This window comes from Vulpes lagopus, chromosome 7 (assembly GCF_018345385.1).
Source record: "Vulpes lagopus strain Blue_001 chromosome 7, ASM1834538v1, whole genome shotgun sequence".
In the NCBI taxonomy this organism is placed as follows: Eukaryota; Metazoa; Chordata; class Mammalia; order Carnivora; family Canidae; genus Vulpes; species Vulpes lagopus.
This window is the reverse complement of record NC_054830.1, coordinates 87,540,346-87,559,855: the sequence shown is the minus strand read 5'-3', so window position 1 is coordinate 87,559,855 and position 19,510 is coordinate 87,540,346. Positions and strand designations below refer to the sequence as shown.

At 35.4% G+C, this 19,510-nt stretch overlaps 1 protein-coding gene across 4 annotated transcripts in view; it reads left to right on the top strand.

The window, feature by feature from the left end:
• IFT74 (intraflagellar transport 74) overlaps positions 1–19,510 on the top strand; it is a 107,810-nt gene that overhangs the window by 29,563 nt on the left and 58,737 nt on the right. For all 4 annotated transcript variants that reach the window (XR_005988827.1, XR_005988826.1, XR_005988828.1 and 1 more), the window contains exons 9-13: positions 2,362–2,500; positions 4,042–4,104; positions 7,960–8,103; positions 9,755–9,795; positions 19,330–19,409. Coding sequence is in view for 1 of the 4 variants with exons in the window: in XM_041761193.1 (XP_041617127.1) it covers positions 2,362–2,500; positions 4,042–4,104; positions 7,960–8,103; positions 9,755–9,795; positions 19,330–19,409 (467 nt within the window). In the remaining 3 variants the exon portion in view is untranslated. The remainder of the gene's footprint in view (positions 1–2,361; positions 2,501–4,041; positions 4,105–7,959; positions 8,104–9,754; positions 9,796–19,329; positions 19,410–19,510) is intronic.

Genomic DNA, 19,510 nt, shown 5'->3' with positions numbered 1-19,510 from the left:
GCAAATGTACTTTGTGAATTAGCGTATATAATATTGAAAATGCAAGCATACGTTGAAAGATAAATTGTTAAAGTGATTTAAAGTTAGTCCTAAAGGTATTTTGTATTTAGAGAGATTCAAGTTGAAAAGAAACCCCCGAGTTTTGTATTCCCCTAAGTTTCAGCTTTGTTGTTTACTCATTTTTATGACACTGTCATTGGTGGTTTTACTGCCAAGTTATAAGAGGAGCAAAGTGCTCAAAGCCTCAAAAGACCTGACTCTGGCCATAGGTGGCCTTCAAAAAACGAATTATCTTCCTTGTGCTGCAGCTTCCCCTCTGTAAAATGGAATTTTATATAACACTAGTTCTCATGTAAGTAGAGTAGACAGATGTATCGGCCAAAACATGATTAAGATTCATTGTTGATAGTGAATAATCATGGAGTGCAGAATGAGTTAGTTCTAGATTAACTCCCATGATCATTAGTATCCTTAATCTGTGAAACAAAGAGATTGAAATTGATTACCTTTTTTGCTTGAAGGTACTATGAGCCCATAAGCCCATATAAATTCAGCAGCAAACACATTTGTTATACTATAGTAATTGAAGTTCAAAGTGAAGCTATCACTCCTTGTCCAATAGTGAGACAAAAATAAATAGAAATTCCAGGTTGATTTGTTCATCCTTTATTGGATTATTATGAGATGTTTGTAGGAAAATTTCTGAGTTTAGATTCTTTATTCTGGCAGTGGGATATGAGTATGTAAAAATTGTGTGGGAAATAGGTGGATCTGTAGGGCTTAGAGAATGTAAAAATTGTAGAAGTTGGTAACTACATGTGAAAGAATAAATAGTAGAATATTACTCCTATTTTGAAACTCAAAATAGAAATTTTGATACTGAGACTAAACATTTATCTTCAAATAGTCTTTATAAGTAAATCTTGAAGTATTTATATGATAACTAGCATCTTCCTATTTTTTTCAGATTTTTTTCTATGCCCTATTGATAATTGACCTTGCTTAGGTAGTAAATGGCACGTCACTGGTATTTCTTGTGATTATATGATAAACATGGTTTTTGTTTGTAATTGATTCTTACTTTTATATGATTATGCCTGTGATGTCTCTGTTACATTTTTTGGGAAATTAACTTACTATTTTGTAACACTAAATATATAGCTTTTGGAATACCAATTTTAATTAAAGTAGTAGGTAGGCAAAATATATTAAAGTTATGATTTTTTTAAATCAAATTGCACTGTAGGTTTCCCTACTCAGAGATCAGTCAGAGTTGTGTTACTTTATATCATTTATATAACGAACTACCATGCAAGATTTCATTTGGTCAAAATTCTGTAGATAAAAGATGTTTTGAAACCACTATTCTAAAATTTAATTGTCTTACTTGTCTTGAAGGTATGACAAAGTGTAAATACATCTTCAAGTATACAATGCTTTAAGGATTTTCTGTGATAATCTTTTCTTTTCTTTTTTTTCCTTTTTCTTTTCTCTTTTCTTTTCTTTTCTTTTCTTTTCTTTTCTTTTCTTTTCCTTCTTTTCTTTTCTTTTCTTCTTTTCTTTCTTTCTTTTTTTTTTTGGCAAGAAAGTAAAGGAAGGGGATCCCTGAGTGACTCAGCCGTTTAGCACCTGCCTTCAGCCCAGGGCGTGATCCTGGAGTCCTGAGATCGAGTCCCACATCAGGTTCCCTACATGGAGCCTGCTTCTCCCTCTGCCTGTATCTCTGCCTCTCTCTCTCTCTCTCTCTCTCTCTCTCTCTCTCTCTCTCTCCGTGTGTGTGTGTGTGTGTGTGTGTGTGTCTCATGAATAAATAAAATCTTTAAAAAAAAAGAAAAAGAAAGTAAAGGAAAATGAACAGTAAGGAAATAGAAGGATTTGGGGATTGAAAAGAGAAAGATGTGAAATAAGTCTGCTGATGAGGGCAACATTTTTTTTCAGAAGTATAAGGGATTCTCCTGTTTTCTTAATTTTTAATTGAAGTATAGTTGACACGTAATGTTAAGTTTGAGGTGTACAACATAGTGATTCAACAGTTCTATATGTTAGTCAATGCTCACCACAAGTTATCATCATACAGCACTATCACAATACCACTGACTATTACCATGCTGTACTTTTCATCCCTGTGACTTATTCATTCCATAATTGGAAGCCTGTACTAGTTATAAGGACCTCTCCCCTTCATTTTTGCCCATCTCTCACCCTCTCCCCTCTGGCAACCTACCACTAGTTCTCCAAATAGAATTTTTTGTACATCTATAAGGATTACAAACTATGTTGAATGATTTTACCCTAAGTAAAATTTATTGATGTTTTTCCCCTCAATGTAGTAAGAGGAATACTGGATACTTTTGATTTCAGGAAGGAAAAACAAATTAGAAGTGTAGAAGAAGAAGTTGAACAGGAAAAGCAAGCAGCAGATGGCATTATCAAAAACATGTCTCCTGAAAAACAAGTCAAGTATATAGAAATGAAAACCACAAATGAGAAATTGTTGCAGGTAATACTAATCACTACTTGGTCCAAGCATTTAGAAGTCTTAATACTATATGATCTAAAGATGAGCAGCATTGGCATCCCTGAGAACTTGACTAGACCTACTTACTGATTAGAATCTTAAAGTCCCCAGATAATTTTAAGGATGGACATTTAAATTTAAGAAGCACTGATATAGAAAACTTATTTTTTTTATGCTGCATAATGACCTAATCTTACTGTATTATTCATTCCTATGCATCTTTCACTTTTGCATGTCATAAAGATACATGAAAACACTTTATTTTAAATGAACTGTTAAAAAAAAAATAAAAATAAATAAATAAAGAAATAAATGAACTGTTGATGGAAATAATAAAGAACCTCATATACTAAAGCAATAGGGATGCTTACTTTCTTTCCTGCCTAATAAGCAGCACATCGTTTACCTCTGTGTCCTTGATTTGAACAGCTCTTGCCTCCTAATCATGGTGTTTAAATAAGCAATCTGGGAATCTGCTGAGGGGTTATTGAGAATTCTCCCAACATACAGTCATGGTGGTGACTCAGATTTGCAAGTTAGTGGCCTTACATACCCAGATGTCCCTTAACCAAACAGTTAATAGAGAATGAGTCCGCACAAATGCCAAAAGTGAATGTGGTTTTGGTTTCTCAGATACTACTTCATGGACAATTTAACTTTTTATTTTAGTCAGGATTTATAAACTAGAATAAAACACTGAAGAAAGAGTATAATATAAATGCCAAAATACCATCAAAATGTAGCTAATCTTGCACAGCTATTTTTGAATAATAAGTAATCAGATTAAAAAATCTTCTCCTTAGGAGTGAGCCACATAAATTACTATATGTCTTGGCCCTAAAAGAAATTAGGCAAAGGATGTGGAAACATGGTTTAAAAAATAAAAATTAAAAATCATAACTTTAAACAAGAACATCATGAATTTGAAAGCTGCTGATATTTAATATTTTCAAAACACAGTGATGATGCACTGTGCTTCTCCGATTGACAATGTTTGTCCTTCTCTGATTGAGATGATTCACTGTGAAAAGATCTGGCTACCTTTGACAAGCTCAAAGTATTTTTCAAGGTAGATCTTGGCAAAGTTTTTAGGAATAGTTAAATTGGCAAAAATAGAAATAATGTGTTTTGGGTGTTTTTTTTTTCAAAAACTGAAAAACTTAATTTTGTTTTGGATGAAATTAGGAAAAGCTTGCAGTAGAACAGGCAAATTATAAACTCAAAATTTAGGATTGTGAATGGGTACGTTTCAACCTATGATTGAGTAACACGAACTTATTTTCTTAATTGAAGTGTAATTAATATGCAATATTTTATTAGTTTCAGGTGTACATTATAGTGATTCAGTATTTTTATACATTATGAAATGATCAAAAATAGAATAATGTTAAATTTTAATCAAGTAGCAAGATATGAGTTGAATATGTTTATAACGTTTACTTTGTCATATCTATATCTGAAATGTTGAGAAACACATTTTAAATATAACTTGTATATGTATTTGCTTTTTTTCCCTTTTTTAGGAGTTAGACACACTTCAACAACAATTAGATTCACTGAACATGAAAAAAGAGAGCTTGGAAGCTGTAAGTATAAAATCAAATAAGGGTTCTTCTATTAGCTACAAAAGATAATTCAGCTACATATTACATATATTAATGGAACTCATTCAAGTATTACTTAGTAATTTTCTAAGAGAGGTATGATTTTTTTTCCCATTTAGCACCACAAATATCCTACTTTGGTGAGAAATTAGTTTCAGTTATTGAGTACCTACTGTATGCAAAATCATTCTGCCATGCTAAGACATGCAAAATCTAATGGTAATTTAAAGACATGCACAAGAAATTAAAAACGAGTGAAGAGATCAGTTCATCATTTTAAAGGTGTAAATGCTTACATGTTGTTTATTTAAAGCAGTTTAATTTAAAAAAACGTGTTTATGTTAAAAAATTAAATAAGATGAAAAGTGAAAATGCCTATTTTGTTTTCCTCTTTCCAGAGAGAACTACTTTGTATTTTTTGAGAGCTTAGTCTGTGCTTTTTGAGCTCTTTACATAGATTGCCAGTATTATTTAGTCTTTATAACAATTTTATGGTCTTATCTTGGTTTTTAACTTTTTTTAAAGATTTTATTTAATTATTCATGATAGAGAGAGAGAGAGAGAGGAGCAGAGACACAGGCAGAGGGAGAAGCAAGCTCCATGCCAGGAGCCCGACATGGGACTCGATCCCGGGACTCCAGGATCACACCCTGGGCCAAAGGCAGGCGCCAAACCGCTGAGCCACCCAAGGATCCCCTTATCTTGGTTTTATTGGGAAAACTTCAAGTGGAATGCCCATATAATGTACTGTCTGCAGCATGGTTTTGTTTTCACCTAACATTCTCTTTTGAATATTTATTCACATAAGCTCTCAGAGATCTCCCTCATTATTTTAAATTACTGCATTGTGTTACATTGCATGACTATAGTACAGCCTTGTAGATGAGCAGGTTGTTTATAGTTTTTTGGGGTTATAAACAATGCTGCAGTGAAAACATGCATTTTATGCAAAGTTAAATGAGTAGGTCTTCAGATGAATTTTTTGCAGTGGGTCAAAAGATAAATTACACACTTCTAACATGTAAAGTTGTCAAATTGCCTTCCAAAAAGGTGGTTCCATTTTCTACTTCTAGACTCAGTTTAAGGGAGGGCCTGTTATCCTATCCACTCATTAATAGCAAACATTATTCACTTTTTCCATTTTTGCTAGTTTGATAGGTAAACATTTCTATCTTGTTTTAATTTTCAGTTATTTATGAATGAAATTAAGTATTTCTTTATATATTTGTTGGCCAATGATTTCTTTTTCTGCAAACTACCTTTTCATGTCCTTTACACTTCAGTATACTGTCTATACCTCAAACCTTACCTGCTTTTCCTGATTTCCTATGGATTCAGGTAGGTATCATGATGATAGGATTAGTAACAATTGTAGATTGACAGAATTGCTGTCATCTCTCTTGCAAAAGAAATTAGCATGAGTATTTTGGAATTCTTTTAGAAATTTGCTGTTGAAAGAGTAGTTTGCTTAAAAAAGTTAAGATGGCTTTCTTTACTTATTGTCTACATGTGAGTATATATAATTTTAATATTTTTGGATCTCTCTGGTAATAGAATTATGCTTTGAAGAATAAGGACCATATTCAGTATTAACACAGCTGGCCTACAGAATTCTTCATTATCTGTTTTAGGGTGTGTGGGGAATGTCAAGTCTTACTTCAGTTGGCAAATTTAGTATCTTCGGGAAGAGGTGTAAACTATATCCTTGGATTTAGTGTTTGTATCGATACCACATTTTGGCATCAGTACACACATGTGTGCCTAAAATAACATGAAATTTTACAAAAACTTACAGTATTCTCTAAGAATATATAAGTTGTGGGGTGACAGGGTGGCTCAGTTGGTTAAACATCTGACTCCTGATTTTGGCTCGGGTCATGATCTCATAGTTCCGAGATTAAGCCCCAAATTGGGCTCTTCACTCATCTTGGAGTCTGTCCCTCTCCCTTTTCTCTTCCCTCTGCTCGCACGCTCTCTTTCTCTTAAATAAATAAAATATATAATCTCTTAAATAAATAAAATATATATTTTTATCATATATAATATATATTGTGTATATGTGTGTGTGTGTGTGTGTATATATATATATATATATATATATATATAAAGAATATATGTCATTAATTCTATTTAACTTTTGCCAGATTCCTTATATTTTTTTTGGACTTGTTCTTCAAGAAAACATGTCAAATATCGATCAGCTAGTTAGGATGATTAAGCAAAAGGAAAGGGGAGATAATTATGAAAAGGGATACCCCAAAATATGTGCATTTCTTCTGTCTATATTTTATTATCACACTTTTTGACTTGAAGCTAATCCATTATTGAGCTATATATACGATGCTTTCTTTTTTTTAAAAGGTTTTATTTTTAAGTAATCTCTATAGTCAACATGGGGCTCAAACCTACAACCCCTAACATCAAGAGACCCACTCTCCACCAACTGAGGCTGCCAGGTGCTCCTATATTGTGTTTTTTAAATAGGCTTTCAGACTTCGTCTAATTCACTTTTTCCTTTTAAGATTCCTTCTCTTTGGCTTTCAAAAAAGAGGAGGTCTTGTCTCTTAAAAATTTGACCTTGTTCATACTGTGGACCTAGTTTCAGATATCATCATTAGCTTTTATTTTTGTTAACTTAGAAAATTATTTAGATCTCAGATCCTTAGTTTCTTCATCTGTAAAACAGAGGTGATAACTATATGATTACAGTTGCCTTGACTATTAGAGATAGTGTATAGAGAACACAGAATACAGTGCCTGACACAGAACGAATGATCAATAAAGAACAGCTTCAAATGCCATTTTCTCCCTCCTCTACACTATGAACAACCCTAGCTTTTTTAGTTATCTCATAAAGTTACCACAGCCTTCATTTTTTCTTCATAAACAGTAGAACAGTGGTGAATACACAATAACTATTCTGCTTATGTGTATTAATTTCCTAGTACTGCTATAATAAGATAACACTAACTGTGTGGCTTAAACAACAAATTTTCTAGAGCCTAGAAGTCTAAAATCAGGGTGTCAGCAGAGCCATGCTTCTGCTAAGACTTTTAGACTCCTTCCTGGCCTCTTTCCAGCTTCTGGTGGTACCTGTCGGTCCTGGGTATTCGTTGCTTTATTTTAGGTGCATCACCCCATTTTCTCCCTGTGTCATTGAATGACACTCTCCTTCTGTGTCTCTGTCTGCATGTCTTCTAAAGACATCAGTCATACTGGATTAAGGTCTACCCTAATGACCTCGTCTTAACATGACTAAATCAGCAAAGACCCTATTTCTAAGTTATATAATATTCACAGGTACTAGAGATTACCAGGACTTCAGCGTATCTTTTTGGGTGACACAATTCAACCAATAACATTGTAGTAGAGTATGTATATGACTCTTTCTCTCTTTCTCTCTCTATATATACACACACACACATATATGTGTGTGTATTTCATATATATATAAGAATATATTCCCTCTAGAGATCAGTTATTTGGACTTTAATATTGTGATTAAAGTTGTACATACATTGTGACGTTTTCTTTATTATCTTCCCACTGGTAGAGTTGCCTTATCCTTGTTCAGGTCTTATATTTAGAAGATAAGATAAACTCCCATTTTCTCGTGAATCTTAGACTGAAAATAACTTATGAAGGAAAAGGGGTTTATTTTTATTCTTCTAATTTACAAATGTGCTTTGGAGCATTATTGAGTACTGTAGATATTGATACCTCTATTTAAGGATGCTGATGGTTTAAATTTGTCCTTATTCTTATAAACTGAAACCTAGTTGAGAATAGGTTTTGATAAAATCCTAATTAAATTTTTATGCTTTTTGTGCCCTTCAGGAAATAGCACACTCCCAAGTAAAACAGGAGGCTGTATTGCTGCATGAGAAACTTTATGAGTTGGAGTCCCATCGAGACCAAATGATTGCTGAAGACAAAAGCATGGGATCTCCAATGGAAGAGAGAGAGAGATTACTTAAGCAGGTAGAAAAAAACAAAAAACAAAAATACTTATTTTACTATATCAAGATATGGTAAATGTATTGATTTATTTGATTTAAGGCATATGAATTGAACAGAAATCCAGTACATTTATTGTCTTAAAAAAAAACAGCGAAAAGTGAGTTTCATCTAAATTAAGATGAACTATTTGACAAAGAAAATCTAGGTGAAAGTCATTTCTCGTATAAACTGTTTCTTGATTTAAGTCGTAATTTTATATGGTCTTTGTGCACATTTTGGCCATTTTTTTTCATGTTTTGGATCCATGAAAGGACACTGAAAGCCCTCTTTATTGGTCACTTATTTTTTTTTAGACTATTTATTTATTTATTCATGAGAGATATATAAAGAAAGGCAGAGACATAGGCAGAGACATAGACAGAGGGAAAAGCAGTCTCCCTGATGTGAGACTCAATCCCAGGACCCTGGGATCACGTCCTGAGCCAAAGGCAGATGCTCAACCACTGAGCTACCTAGGCATCCCTGTTGGGAGATTTTTGGTTACTGTTTCAGTTTCTTTGCTGGTTGTGGATATGTTCAGGTTTTCTATTTCTTCCTGTTTCAATTTTGGCCACCCAGGTGCCCCCAGTTTGATGATCTTATTGAAGATCTATTCCATTATGTGTTTGGGGCTTCATATTTAAAAAATGAAGTATTCCAAGGTTAATAAGTTTTTGTGGTTATTATCATCCATGTCTCCATGAAAGTGAATGGAACTAAAATGTCCTGTGAAGTCACGGTATGTCACCTGATTGTGTCACGTGTATTCAGTACCTTTATTACTACCCAAGGTTAGCTTTAATTTAGCACTGTTATAATTAGCCTGTTTATAATGAGACCTCTTAACTAAAGGGCCCTTAGGATAAATGCATATATATATTTGGGAATAGCACCCATCAGGAACCTACAAATGAGACTCCTTTGTGGTCTTAGGTTGAACCCAAATGGTTTGGAAGAACCTTAGGGATCAACTTGGGAGCTATTTAAGTATTAGAGTCATTCCAGAAAGGTATTATAATCTAGAATCTCTGAAGTTCCTTGGAAAGAGATTGTTGGAGGCAGGGGAGAGAAAGTGTGGTCTTGAGATAGGATTGCCAGATAAAATACAAAACAACTAGTTAAGTTTTAATTTCAGAAGTCAGTGAATAATTGTTTAGAGTAGTGTGTGTGTATATGTGTATGCATGGTGTATTAGGGCATGGTATATACATGCCCTAAGAGTTGCTCATTGTTTATCTGAAATTCAGTTGTAATGGCAATTACTAAACCTGGCACCCTCTGCCTTATGTGTGTGGGTTGGGGTGAGGGGTAACAGTCTTAGAAATCTTGGAAATTCTGGATAGTTATGTAAACCGATCTAGGCCTGAAGATATGTTAACCTCATGGTGCCATGTGGATAGGTATAGCTGTATAAGTCATCACCCTTCCTTTGAGAAAAAAGGAAAAAAAAATCAGTGAATAGTTCCTTAATGATATGTTTTTTAACTTGAAAGGTTGAGTTTTAAGAACTAGGTTTCAAGAAAGAGACTACATTTGACATTTTGATACAGCATACCTTAGAAGGAAATTGTGTTTAGGGTACCCTAACAATGAGTAATTCTTTAAGTACTATTTTCTTTTTATGCCTTTATAGGTTAAAGAAGATAATCAGGAAATAGCCAGCATGGAGCGACAGTAAGTACATTTATAATAGGACATATTACATCCATTTCACTTCTTTTAAATTACATTCTAAATATACAATAGGTACATATTGTTGTAGTTATTTTCTTCCTATGGCATATTATTGATTCAGCTTTCAATCTTATTTATAGCTTTAAATATTTCTTTTAATGTTTAGTTTTGGGGGGTTTTTTGTTTTTTGTTTTAAGGTTTTATTCATTCATGAGAGAGGCAGAGGGAGAAGCAGGCTCCCTGTGGGACTCTGGGATCACGCCCTGAGCTGAAGGCAGATGCTCAAACACTAAGCCATTCCAGGCATCCCTTTTTAATGTTAAGAGCCATTGCATAGTATTGTTATTATTATTATCATTATTATTTTTGAGAGAGAGCTTCTGCTGAGTGAGAGGGAGGGCATAGGGTGACAGAGAATCTTAAGCAGGCTCTATATCCAGTGCAGAGGCCCATGTGGAGCTTGATCTCATGACCCTGAAATTATGACCCGAGCTGAAATCAAAGAGCCAGAAGTTTAACTGACTAAGCCATCCACGTGCTCTTATTTTTTAAAAATACCTTTATTAAGATATAATACATACCATACAATTCGTATATTTAAAGTGTACAACTCAGAATTGTTTTTAGTGTATTCAGAGTTGTGCAACTATCATCTTAGTAACTTTTAGAACATTTTAATCTCCCCAGTAAAACCCAGTATCCCTTCCCTCGCCCCCCTCATCCACCACTCCTAGCTCTAGGTAACCACTCTACTCTATGTCCTTGTAAATTGGCCTATCCTGGATATTTTATATACATAGAATCATACAATATGTGGTCTTTTGTGGCTGGATTCTTTCACTCAGCATAATATTTTCAAGGTTCATATGTGTTGTAGTATGCATCAGTATTTAATTTCCCTTTTTTTGCCAAATAATAATCCATTGTGTGGTTATGCCACAGTTAGGTATTTATCAATTGATGGCATTTGGATTGTTTCCATTTTGCCTATGATGGATAATGGTGGTATGAACATTGATGTGTGAGTTTTATGTGAACATATGCTTTTACTTCTCTTAGGTATATACCAAGGAGTAAAATTGCTGATTCTATATATAACTCTTTGAGGACCTGGCAGACTATTTTCCAAGCACCTGCATTCATTTTACATTTGCACCAGCCTTGTATGATATTCCAGTTTCTCCATATCCTCACCAATACTTATTACCTGTCTTTTTATTTTTTTTATTTTTTAAAGATTTTTTTATTTATTCATGAGAGACACAGAGAGAGAGAGAGAGAGAGAGAGAGAGAGAGAGAATGAGAGGGGCAGAGACACAGGCAGTGAGAGAAGCAGGCTCCATGCAGGGAGCCCAACATGGGACTCGATCCCGGGTCTCCAGGATCACGCCCTCGGTTGAAGGCAGGCTGTAAACTGCCGAGCCACCCAGGGATACCCTGTCTTTTTAGATTAGAGTCATCCTAATGGGTGTGAAGTGATATATTATGGTTTGGATTTGCAGTTCCCTAGTGACTGGTGTTGAGCCTTTTTTCCTATGCTTATTGACCATATCTATATTTTCTTTAGAGAAATGACTATTCATATCCTTTGCCCATTTTTTAAAAACTATTTAAAAAAATTTTTTATTTAAAAAATTGTTTTCTTTAAATTCAATTTAATTAACATATAGCATATTATTAGTTTCAGAGATAGAATTTAGTGATTCGTCAGTGGCATATACCCAGTGCTCATTACATCAAGTGTCCTCTTTAATGCCTATCACCGAGTTATCCCACCCCACAACCCACCTCCCCTCTAGCAACTCTCGGTTTGTTTCCTATAGTTAAGAGTCTCTTACAGTTTGTTTCCCTCTCTGTTTTCATCTTATTTTTCCTTCCCTTCCCCTGTTTTGTTTCTTAAATTTACATTTAATGGAAATTGTATGCTGTTTTTCTCTCTGACATATTTCACTTTGTATAATACCCTCTAGTTCCATCTATGTCATTGCAAATGGCAAGATTCCATTCTTTTTGATGGGCTAGTAATATTCCTGTGTGTGTGTGTGTGTGTGTGTGTGTGTGTGTGTCCCCATCCATGTCCAGTCATCTGTCAATGGACATCTGGGCTCTTTCCATAGTTTCACTTTTATGGGCATTGCTCCTATAAACATTGTGGTGCAGGTGTCCCTTCAGATCACTATGTTTGTATCCTTTGGGTAAATACCTAGTACTTCAATTGTTGGGTCGTAGGGTAGTTCTATTTTTAACTTTTTGAGGAACCTCCATACTGTTTTCCAGAGTGGCTGTACCAGTTTGCATTCCCACCAGCAGCGTAAGAGGGTTCCCCTTTCTTTACATCCTCGCCAACATCTGTTGATTCCTGAGCTGTTAATTTTAGCCATTCTGACAGATGTGAGGTGATACGTGATTTTGATATGTATTTTCCTGATGATGAGTGATGTTGAGCATATTTTCATGTGTCTTTTGGCCATTTGTATGTCTTCTTCGGAGAAATGACTGTTCATGTTTTCTACCCATTTCTTGACTGGATTTTTTTTTTGTTTTCTGGGTGTTTGAGTTTGATAAGTTCTTTATAGATTTTGGGTACTAGCCTTTTATCTGATAAGACATTTGCAAGTGTCTTCTCCCATTCTGTGGGTTGTCTTTTAGTTTTGTCAACTCTTTCTTTTGCTGGATAAAAGCTTTTGGTCTTGATGAAGTCACAGTAGTTCATTTTTGCTTTTGTTTCCCTTGCCTTTGGAGACATGTCTAGCAAGAATTTGCTACAGCATAGGCCGCAGAGCTTGCTACTTCTGTTCTCCTCTAAGATTTTGATGGGTTCCTTTCTCACATTTAGGTCTTTGATCCATTTTGAATTTATTTTTGTATATGGTATAAGAAAGTGGTCAGTTTCATTCTTCTGCATGTGGCTGTCCAATTTTCCCAATACCATATAATGAAGAGACTGTCTTTTTTTTCTATTGGATAGTCTATCCTGCTTTATGGAAGATTAGTTGACCATAGAGTTGAGGGTCTATTTCTGGGTTCTGTGTTCTGTTCTACTGATCTTGTGTCTGTTTTTGTGCCAGTATCTTCTTAATGATTACAACTTTGTAACCAGCTTGAAGTCCAGAATTCTGATGCCTCCAGCTTTGGTTTTCTTTTTCAACATTTCTGTGGCTATTCAGGGTCTTTTCTGGTTCCATATAAATTTTAGGATTGTTCCAGCTCTGTGAAAAATGCTGGTGGTATTTTGATAGGGATTGCAGTGAATATATTGATTGCTCTGGGAAGCTATACATTTTAACAATATTTGTTGTTCCAATGCATGAGCATGAAATGGTTTTCAATTTCTTTGTGTCTTCCTCAATTTCTTTCATAAGTGTTTTATAGTTTTTAGAGTATAGATCCTTTACGTCTTTGGTCAGATTTATTCCTAGGTATCTTATGGTTTTTGATGCAAATGTAAATGGGATCAATTCCTTGATTTCTCTTTCTTCTGGCTCATTGTTAGGGTATAGAAATGCAACTGACTTCTGTGCATTGATTTTATATCCTACAACTTTGCTGAATTCCTGTATCAGTTCTAGCAGTTTTTAGTTGGAGTCTTTTAGGTTTTGTACATAGAGTATCATGTCATCTGTGAAGAGTGAAAGTTTGACTTCTTTTTTTGCTTCAGATCCTTGATTTATTTATTTTTTGCTGTCTGATTGCTGAGGCTAAGGCTTCAGTAGTACTGTGTTGAACAGCAAAGGTGAGAGCGGACATCCCTGTCATGTTTGTGACCTTAGAGGTAAAGCTCTCAGTTTTCCCCCATTGAGGATGATATTTGTGGGTTTTTCATACATGACTTTTATGATATTGATATATGTTCCCTTTATCCTTACACTGCAGAGAGCTTTTATTAAGAAATAATGCTCTGTTCTGTCAAATGCTTTTTTCTGCATCTATTGAGAGAATTGTATGGTTTTGTTTTTCCTTTTATTAATGTGGTGTATCACATGAGTTGATTAGAGAATGTTGTGAACTGCCCATGCAGCCGAGGAATAAATTCTACTTGGTCATGATAAATAATCCTTTTAATGTACTGTTGGCTCCTATTAGCTAGTATCTTGGTGAGAATTTTTGCATCCATGTTCATTAGGGATGTTGGTCTGTAATTCTCAGTTTTGGTGGGATCTTTGGTTTTGGGATCAAGGTAATGCTGGCCTCATAGAATGAGTTTGGAAGTTTTCCTTCTATTTCTATTCTTTGAAACAGCTTCAAAAAATAAGCATTAATTCTTCTTAAAATGTTTGGTAGAATTCTGCTGGAAGGCCATCCAGCCCTTGACTCTTGTTGGGAGATTTTTTTTTTTTTTTAAGATTTTATTTATTCATTCATGAGAGACAGAGAGACAGAGACACAGGCAGCAGGAGAAAAAGGCTCCCTGCGGGGAGCCTAATTCAGGACTCCCCTCTCAGGACTCTGGGATCATGACCTGAGCCAAAGGCAAATGCTCAACCACTGAGTCACCTAGGCGTCCCTGTTGGGAGATTTTTGATTACTGCTTCAGTTTCTTTGCTGGTTATGGATATGTTCAGGTTTTCTATTTCTTCCTGTTTCAGTTTTGGTAGTTTATATGCTTCTTGGAATGCATTTATTTCTTCCAGATTGCCTAACTTGTAGGCATATAATTGCTCATCCTATGCTCTTATAATTGTTTGTATTTCTTTGATGTTGGTTGTGATCTCTCCTCTTTCATTTAGGATTTTGTTTATTTGGGTCTTTTCATTTTGATAAGTCTGGCTAGTAAAGGTTTATTGACCTTAGTAATTCTTTCAAAGTACCAGCACCTAGTTTCATTGATCTATTTTACTGTTTTTTTTTTTTTATTTCTATATCATTGATTTCTAATCTTTATTATTTCTCTTCTGATAGTTTTAGGCTTTATTTGCTATTCTTTTTCCAGCTCCTTTAGGTCTAAGGTTAGGTAGTGTATTTGAGATTTTTTTGTGTCTCTTGAGAGAAGCCTGTATTGCTAAATACTTCCTTCTTAGGACCACCTTTGTTGTGTCCCAAAGGTTTTGAACTGTCATGTTTTCATATTTATTTGTTTCCATGTATTTTAAAAATCCTTTCATTTCCTGATTGGCCCATTCATTCTTTAGTAGGATGCTCTTTAACCTCCATGTATTTATTTGTGTTCCTTCCAAATTTTCTCATGTGGTTGAGTTCAAGTTTTAAAGCATTGTGGTCTGAAACTACAATGGTATAATCTCAGTCTTTTGGTACCAGTTGAGACCTGATTTGTGACCCAGTATGTTATCTGTTCTGGAGAATGTCCCATGAGCACTCAAGAAGAATGTACATTCTGTTGCTTTAGGATGAAATGCTCTGAATATATCTGTGAAGTCCGTCTGGTCCAGTGTGTCATTCAAAGCCCTTATTTCCTTGTTGATCTTCTCTTAGATTATCTGTCCATTGGTGTGAGTGGTATGTTAAAGTCCCCTATTATTATTGTATTATTATCAATGTGTTTCTCTAATTTTGTTACTAATTGGCTTGTTTAGTTGGCTGCTCCCAGCTTTGGGGCATAGATATTTACAATTGTTAGATCTTCTTGTTAGATAGACCCTTTTATTATGATATAGTGTTCTTCATCTCTTATTATTACAGTCTTTGGTTTAAATCAAATTTGTTTGGTATAAGGATTGCTATTCCAACTTTCTTTTGATGTCCATTAGCATGGTAAATGGTTCTCCACCCCCTCACTTTCAGTCTGGAGGTGTCTTTGGGTCTAAAATGAGGCTCTTGTAGATAGCATATCGATCATTCTTATTTTTTTTTTATCCAATCTGATACACTGTGCCTTTTGATTGGAGCATTTAGTCTGTTTACATTTAGAGTAATTATTGAAAGATATAAATTTAGTAACATTGTATTACCTGTAAAGTCACTGTCTCAGAAGGCTGTCTTAATTCTTTTCTGGCCATTGTTACTTTTAGGCTCTCTCTTTGCTCAGAGGATCCACTTTAATATTTTTTGCAGGGGTGGTTTAGTGCTCACAAATTCCTTTAGCTTTTTTTTTTTTTTTTTTTTTTTTTTTTGTCCTAGAAACTTTTTATCTCTCCTTCTATTCTGAATGACAGCCTTGCTGGGTAAAATTTTCTTGGCTGCATATTTTTCCCATTTAACATATTGAATATATCATGCTAGTTCTTTCTGGACTGCCATGTCTAAGTTTACAGATCTGCTGCCAGCCTTATGTTTCTAACCCTTGTAGATTAAGAACCTCTTGTCCCAAGCTGCTTTTAGGATTTTCTCTTTATCTTTGAAATTTGCAAGTTTCACTCTTATATGTCAAGATTTTGACCTGTTTGGGTTTTTTTGTAAGATTTTATTTATTTATTTGAGAGAGAGAGAGATTGAGAACATGAACAGGGCAGAGGAGTGGAGGAAGAGGGAGACTCACTACTGAGCAGGGAGCCTGAGTGGGACTTGATCCCAGGACTCTGGGATCATGACCTGAGCCCAAGGCAGACTTTTAACCAATTGAGCCGATCAGGTGCACCAGTATTGACCTATTTTTATTGATTTCAAGGAGGGCTCTCTATATATCATGGACTTGAATACCTATTTTCTGTTCTCTATGATCAGTAAACTTTGTGCTAGCCAGTCATTCCTGCTATTCTTCTTGAGGAGGGGCCTGTTGTGCTGATTCTCCAATGTCCTTAGACTGGTAGAAATGTGCCACTGCTGCCAAGAGGGTCAGGCTCAGTGTAAAAAAACTCAAGATTGCACTATGTGGTGCTGTTTTGCTCCCTAAAGACTAATGGGGGCGGGGTGGGGGAGATGACAGCACTGCAATCTCTAATCCTGAAGCTGAAGTTTGCCCCCTTCACTCTTCAGAGAGCCCTCACTGAAAGGCAGTCATTCACTCTTGTCTTTCTGATTTCGGTCTGAACTGTGTGTTCACCCAGTCTATACCTGAATGCTTTTATCTCAGGCACATGACCCAGTTTTGAGTCTCCAAACTTTTCTAACTCCTGTGGCATGGATCCACAGGGGAGGATTCCTCCCAGGAATGTGCCATTCCTCCCAGGGGAGGGAGGGGGTTCTGGCCGTGCTTCTTTCTATTGCTGGGTCCCTGTCCAGAGAGCAGTTGTGAGACTATGCAGCGGTTCTGTTTATGGCAACACTGAGCTGAAAGCTGGCACCTAGACTCATTGTTTTCGGCCAGTTTCCCCTTTCTGATGCCTGGGAACTCTGTTGTACTCAGGCACTCTCGTTCTTTTGGTGACCCCAGGGATCCTGAGACTTGCTGTCCCACCTGAGATTTTTGCCCCATTTTGTCACCTGACTGCCCCCACCATAGCTGACTTCCCCCACCATAGCTGACTTCTCTAAGTTCCAATTTTCTGCTCCATTGCTTTAATACTTTGCAGTAGCCTCCTTAAGAAGGCTCCCTCCCCTCACAATATCCTCCAATATATATTGCCCCAGATTCACACCTCCTACCTTCCAAAAAGTAGTGCTTTTCTATTGCTAAAATGGCAACATTTCTTTTCTTACATCTCTGATTGATTTCTCAGATGTTCAGATTGATTTGATAACTACGTAGCTGAATTCCAGGAACCAGACGAACTTAGGGCCCCTTACTCCTCTGCCATGTTAACTCTTCCCAATTTATATATTTATTTGGGAGAGAGAGATTGAGAAAGGAAGAGAGAAAGCAAGTGTGTGCATGTGAGCGGAGGCAGGAGCAGAGCCAGAGAAAGAATCTCAGGCAGCCTCCATGCTGAGCAGCTGGGAGCCAATATGGGGCTCAGTCTCACCACCCTGGGATCATGACGTGAGCTGAAATCAAGAGTCAGACATTTAACTGACTGAGCCACCCAGGCACCCCTCCTTTGCCCATTTTTTTTTTAAAGATTTTATTTATTTATTTATTTATTTATTTATTTATTTATTTATTTATTTGAGACACAGAAAGATAGAGAGGCAGAGACACAGGCAGACGGAGAAGCAGGCTCCATGTGGGGAGCCTGATGTGGGACTTGATCCTGGGTCTCCAGGATCACACCCTGGGCTGAAGGTGGCATTAAACCTGTGAGCCACCCAAGGCTGCCCACTTTGCCCATTTTTTAATTGGGCTATTTATCTCTTACTATTATAAGAAATATTTTTATGTTTCAGAGACATGTCTCTTAACAGATAAATGATTTCCAAAGTTTCTCTCCTGTGGGTTGTCTTTTCATTTTCTTAGTGGTGTTTTTTGAAGCACAAAAGTTTTAAATTTTGATAGTTTATTTTCTCTTTTGTTGATTATGGTTTTGAAACCAGTGCCTAATCCAAAGTTGGGAAGATTTATGCCTATGATTTACCTTAGAATTTTATAGTTTTGCTCTTAAGTGTAGATCTATGATCCATTTTAAATAAACTTTTGTATATGGTGTGAGATAGGAGTCCAGTTTTATTCTTTTGTTTTTGCATATCTAATTGTCCCAGCAACGTTTGTAGAAATATTCTTTCAACAAACATTATTTAGTATTCTTTCCTCACTTAATTATTTTGACACCTTTGTCAAAAATCAGTTATATATAGGTAAAGGGTTTCATTTCTAGATTCTCAATTTTATTTCATTGCTATATATATATATATTTTATATATGTATATTCCAGTACCACACTATCTTAATTACTGTAGCTTTATAAGTACAAATGCTATTTGTTAAATTTTTTTTAAGATTTTATTTATTTGGGCAGCCCGGTTGCTCAGCGGTTTAGCGCCGCCTTCAGCCCAGGGCCTGCTCCTGGAGACCCAGGATCAAGTCCCATGTCAGGTTCCCTGCATGGAGCCTGTTTCTCCCTCTGCCTTGTCTCTGCCTGCCTCTCTCTCTCTCTCTCTCTCTGTCATGAATAAATAAAACCTTTATAAATAAATAAATAAATAAATAAGAAAAAAGATTTTATTTATTTATTCATGAGAGACACAGAGAGAGAAAGAGAGAGACAGAGAGACAGGCAGAGGGAGAAACAGGCTCCATGCAGGAAGCCTGACACGGGACTCGATCGTGGGTCTCCACAATCACGCCCTAGGCTGAAGGTGGCACTAAACCGCTGAGCCACCTGGGCTGCCCTGTTTGTTAAAATTTTATACCTCAGTCAATGATAAATTTTCTCTTATTTTCTAATTTTTGAGACTAATTTGCCAGCTTAGTTCAATTTGTACAAACCAACAAAAAAGAATGTTGCTATAGATTTTTTACTTTAATATCACAAGTTAAGCTCAAAAGAGGCATGGGGGAAAGGTCTGCTTTTGAAATCAGGCAACCTAACATTTTCTGAATATATACTTTAAATTTTTATCCTAAGGAAAAGAATCTAGAAAAGAGTTTTCTCTCTAAATTTATTGTATTGTCTTCAGAATGGGGCATATTACACATAGATACTATTTTTGCAACTTAGAAAAGATTTCATAACATCATCATTTAATGTTTTTACTGAAAAAAAAGTTTTTACTGAGAATATATAAATTATCTGTCATAAATGTATTAAATAATTTTTTCAACAGGTTAACAGATATAAAAGAAAAAATAAATCAATTTAGTGAAGAAATTAGACAACTAGACATGGATTTAGAAGAACACCAAGGTAACTTTTCTGGTATTTTTATAATGTATAGTAACAGATACATAGCAGTATTGATTTAGTATTAACTTGGGCCTCAGGGACTATTTAACTGGGATTTATTA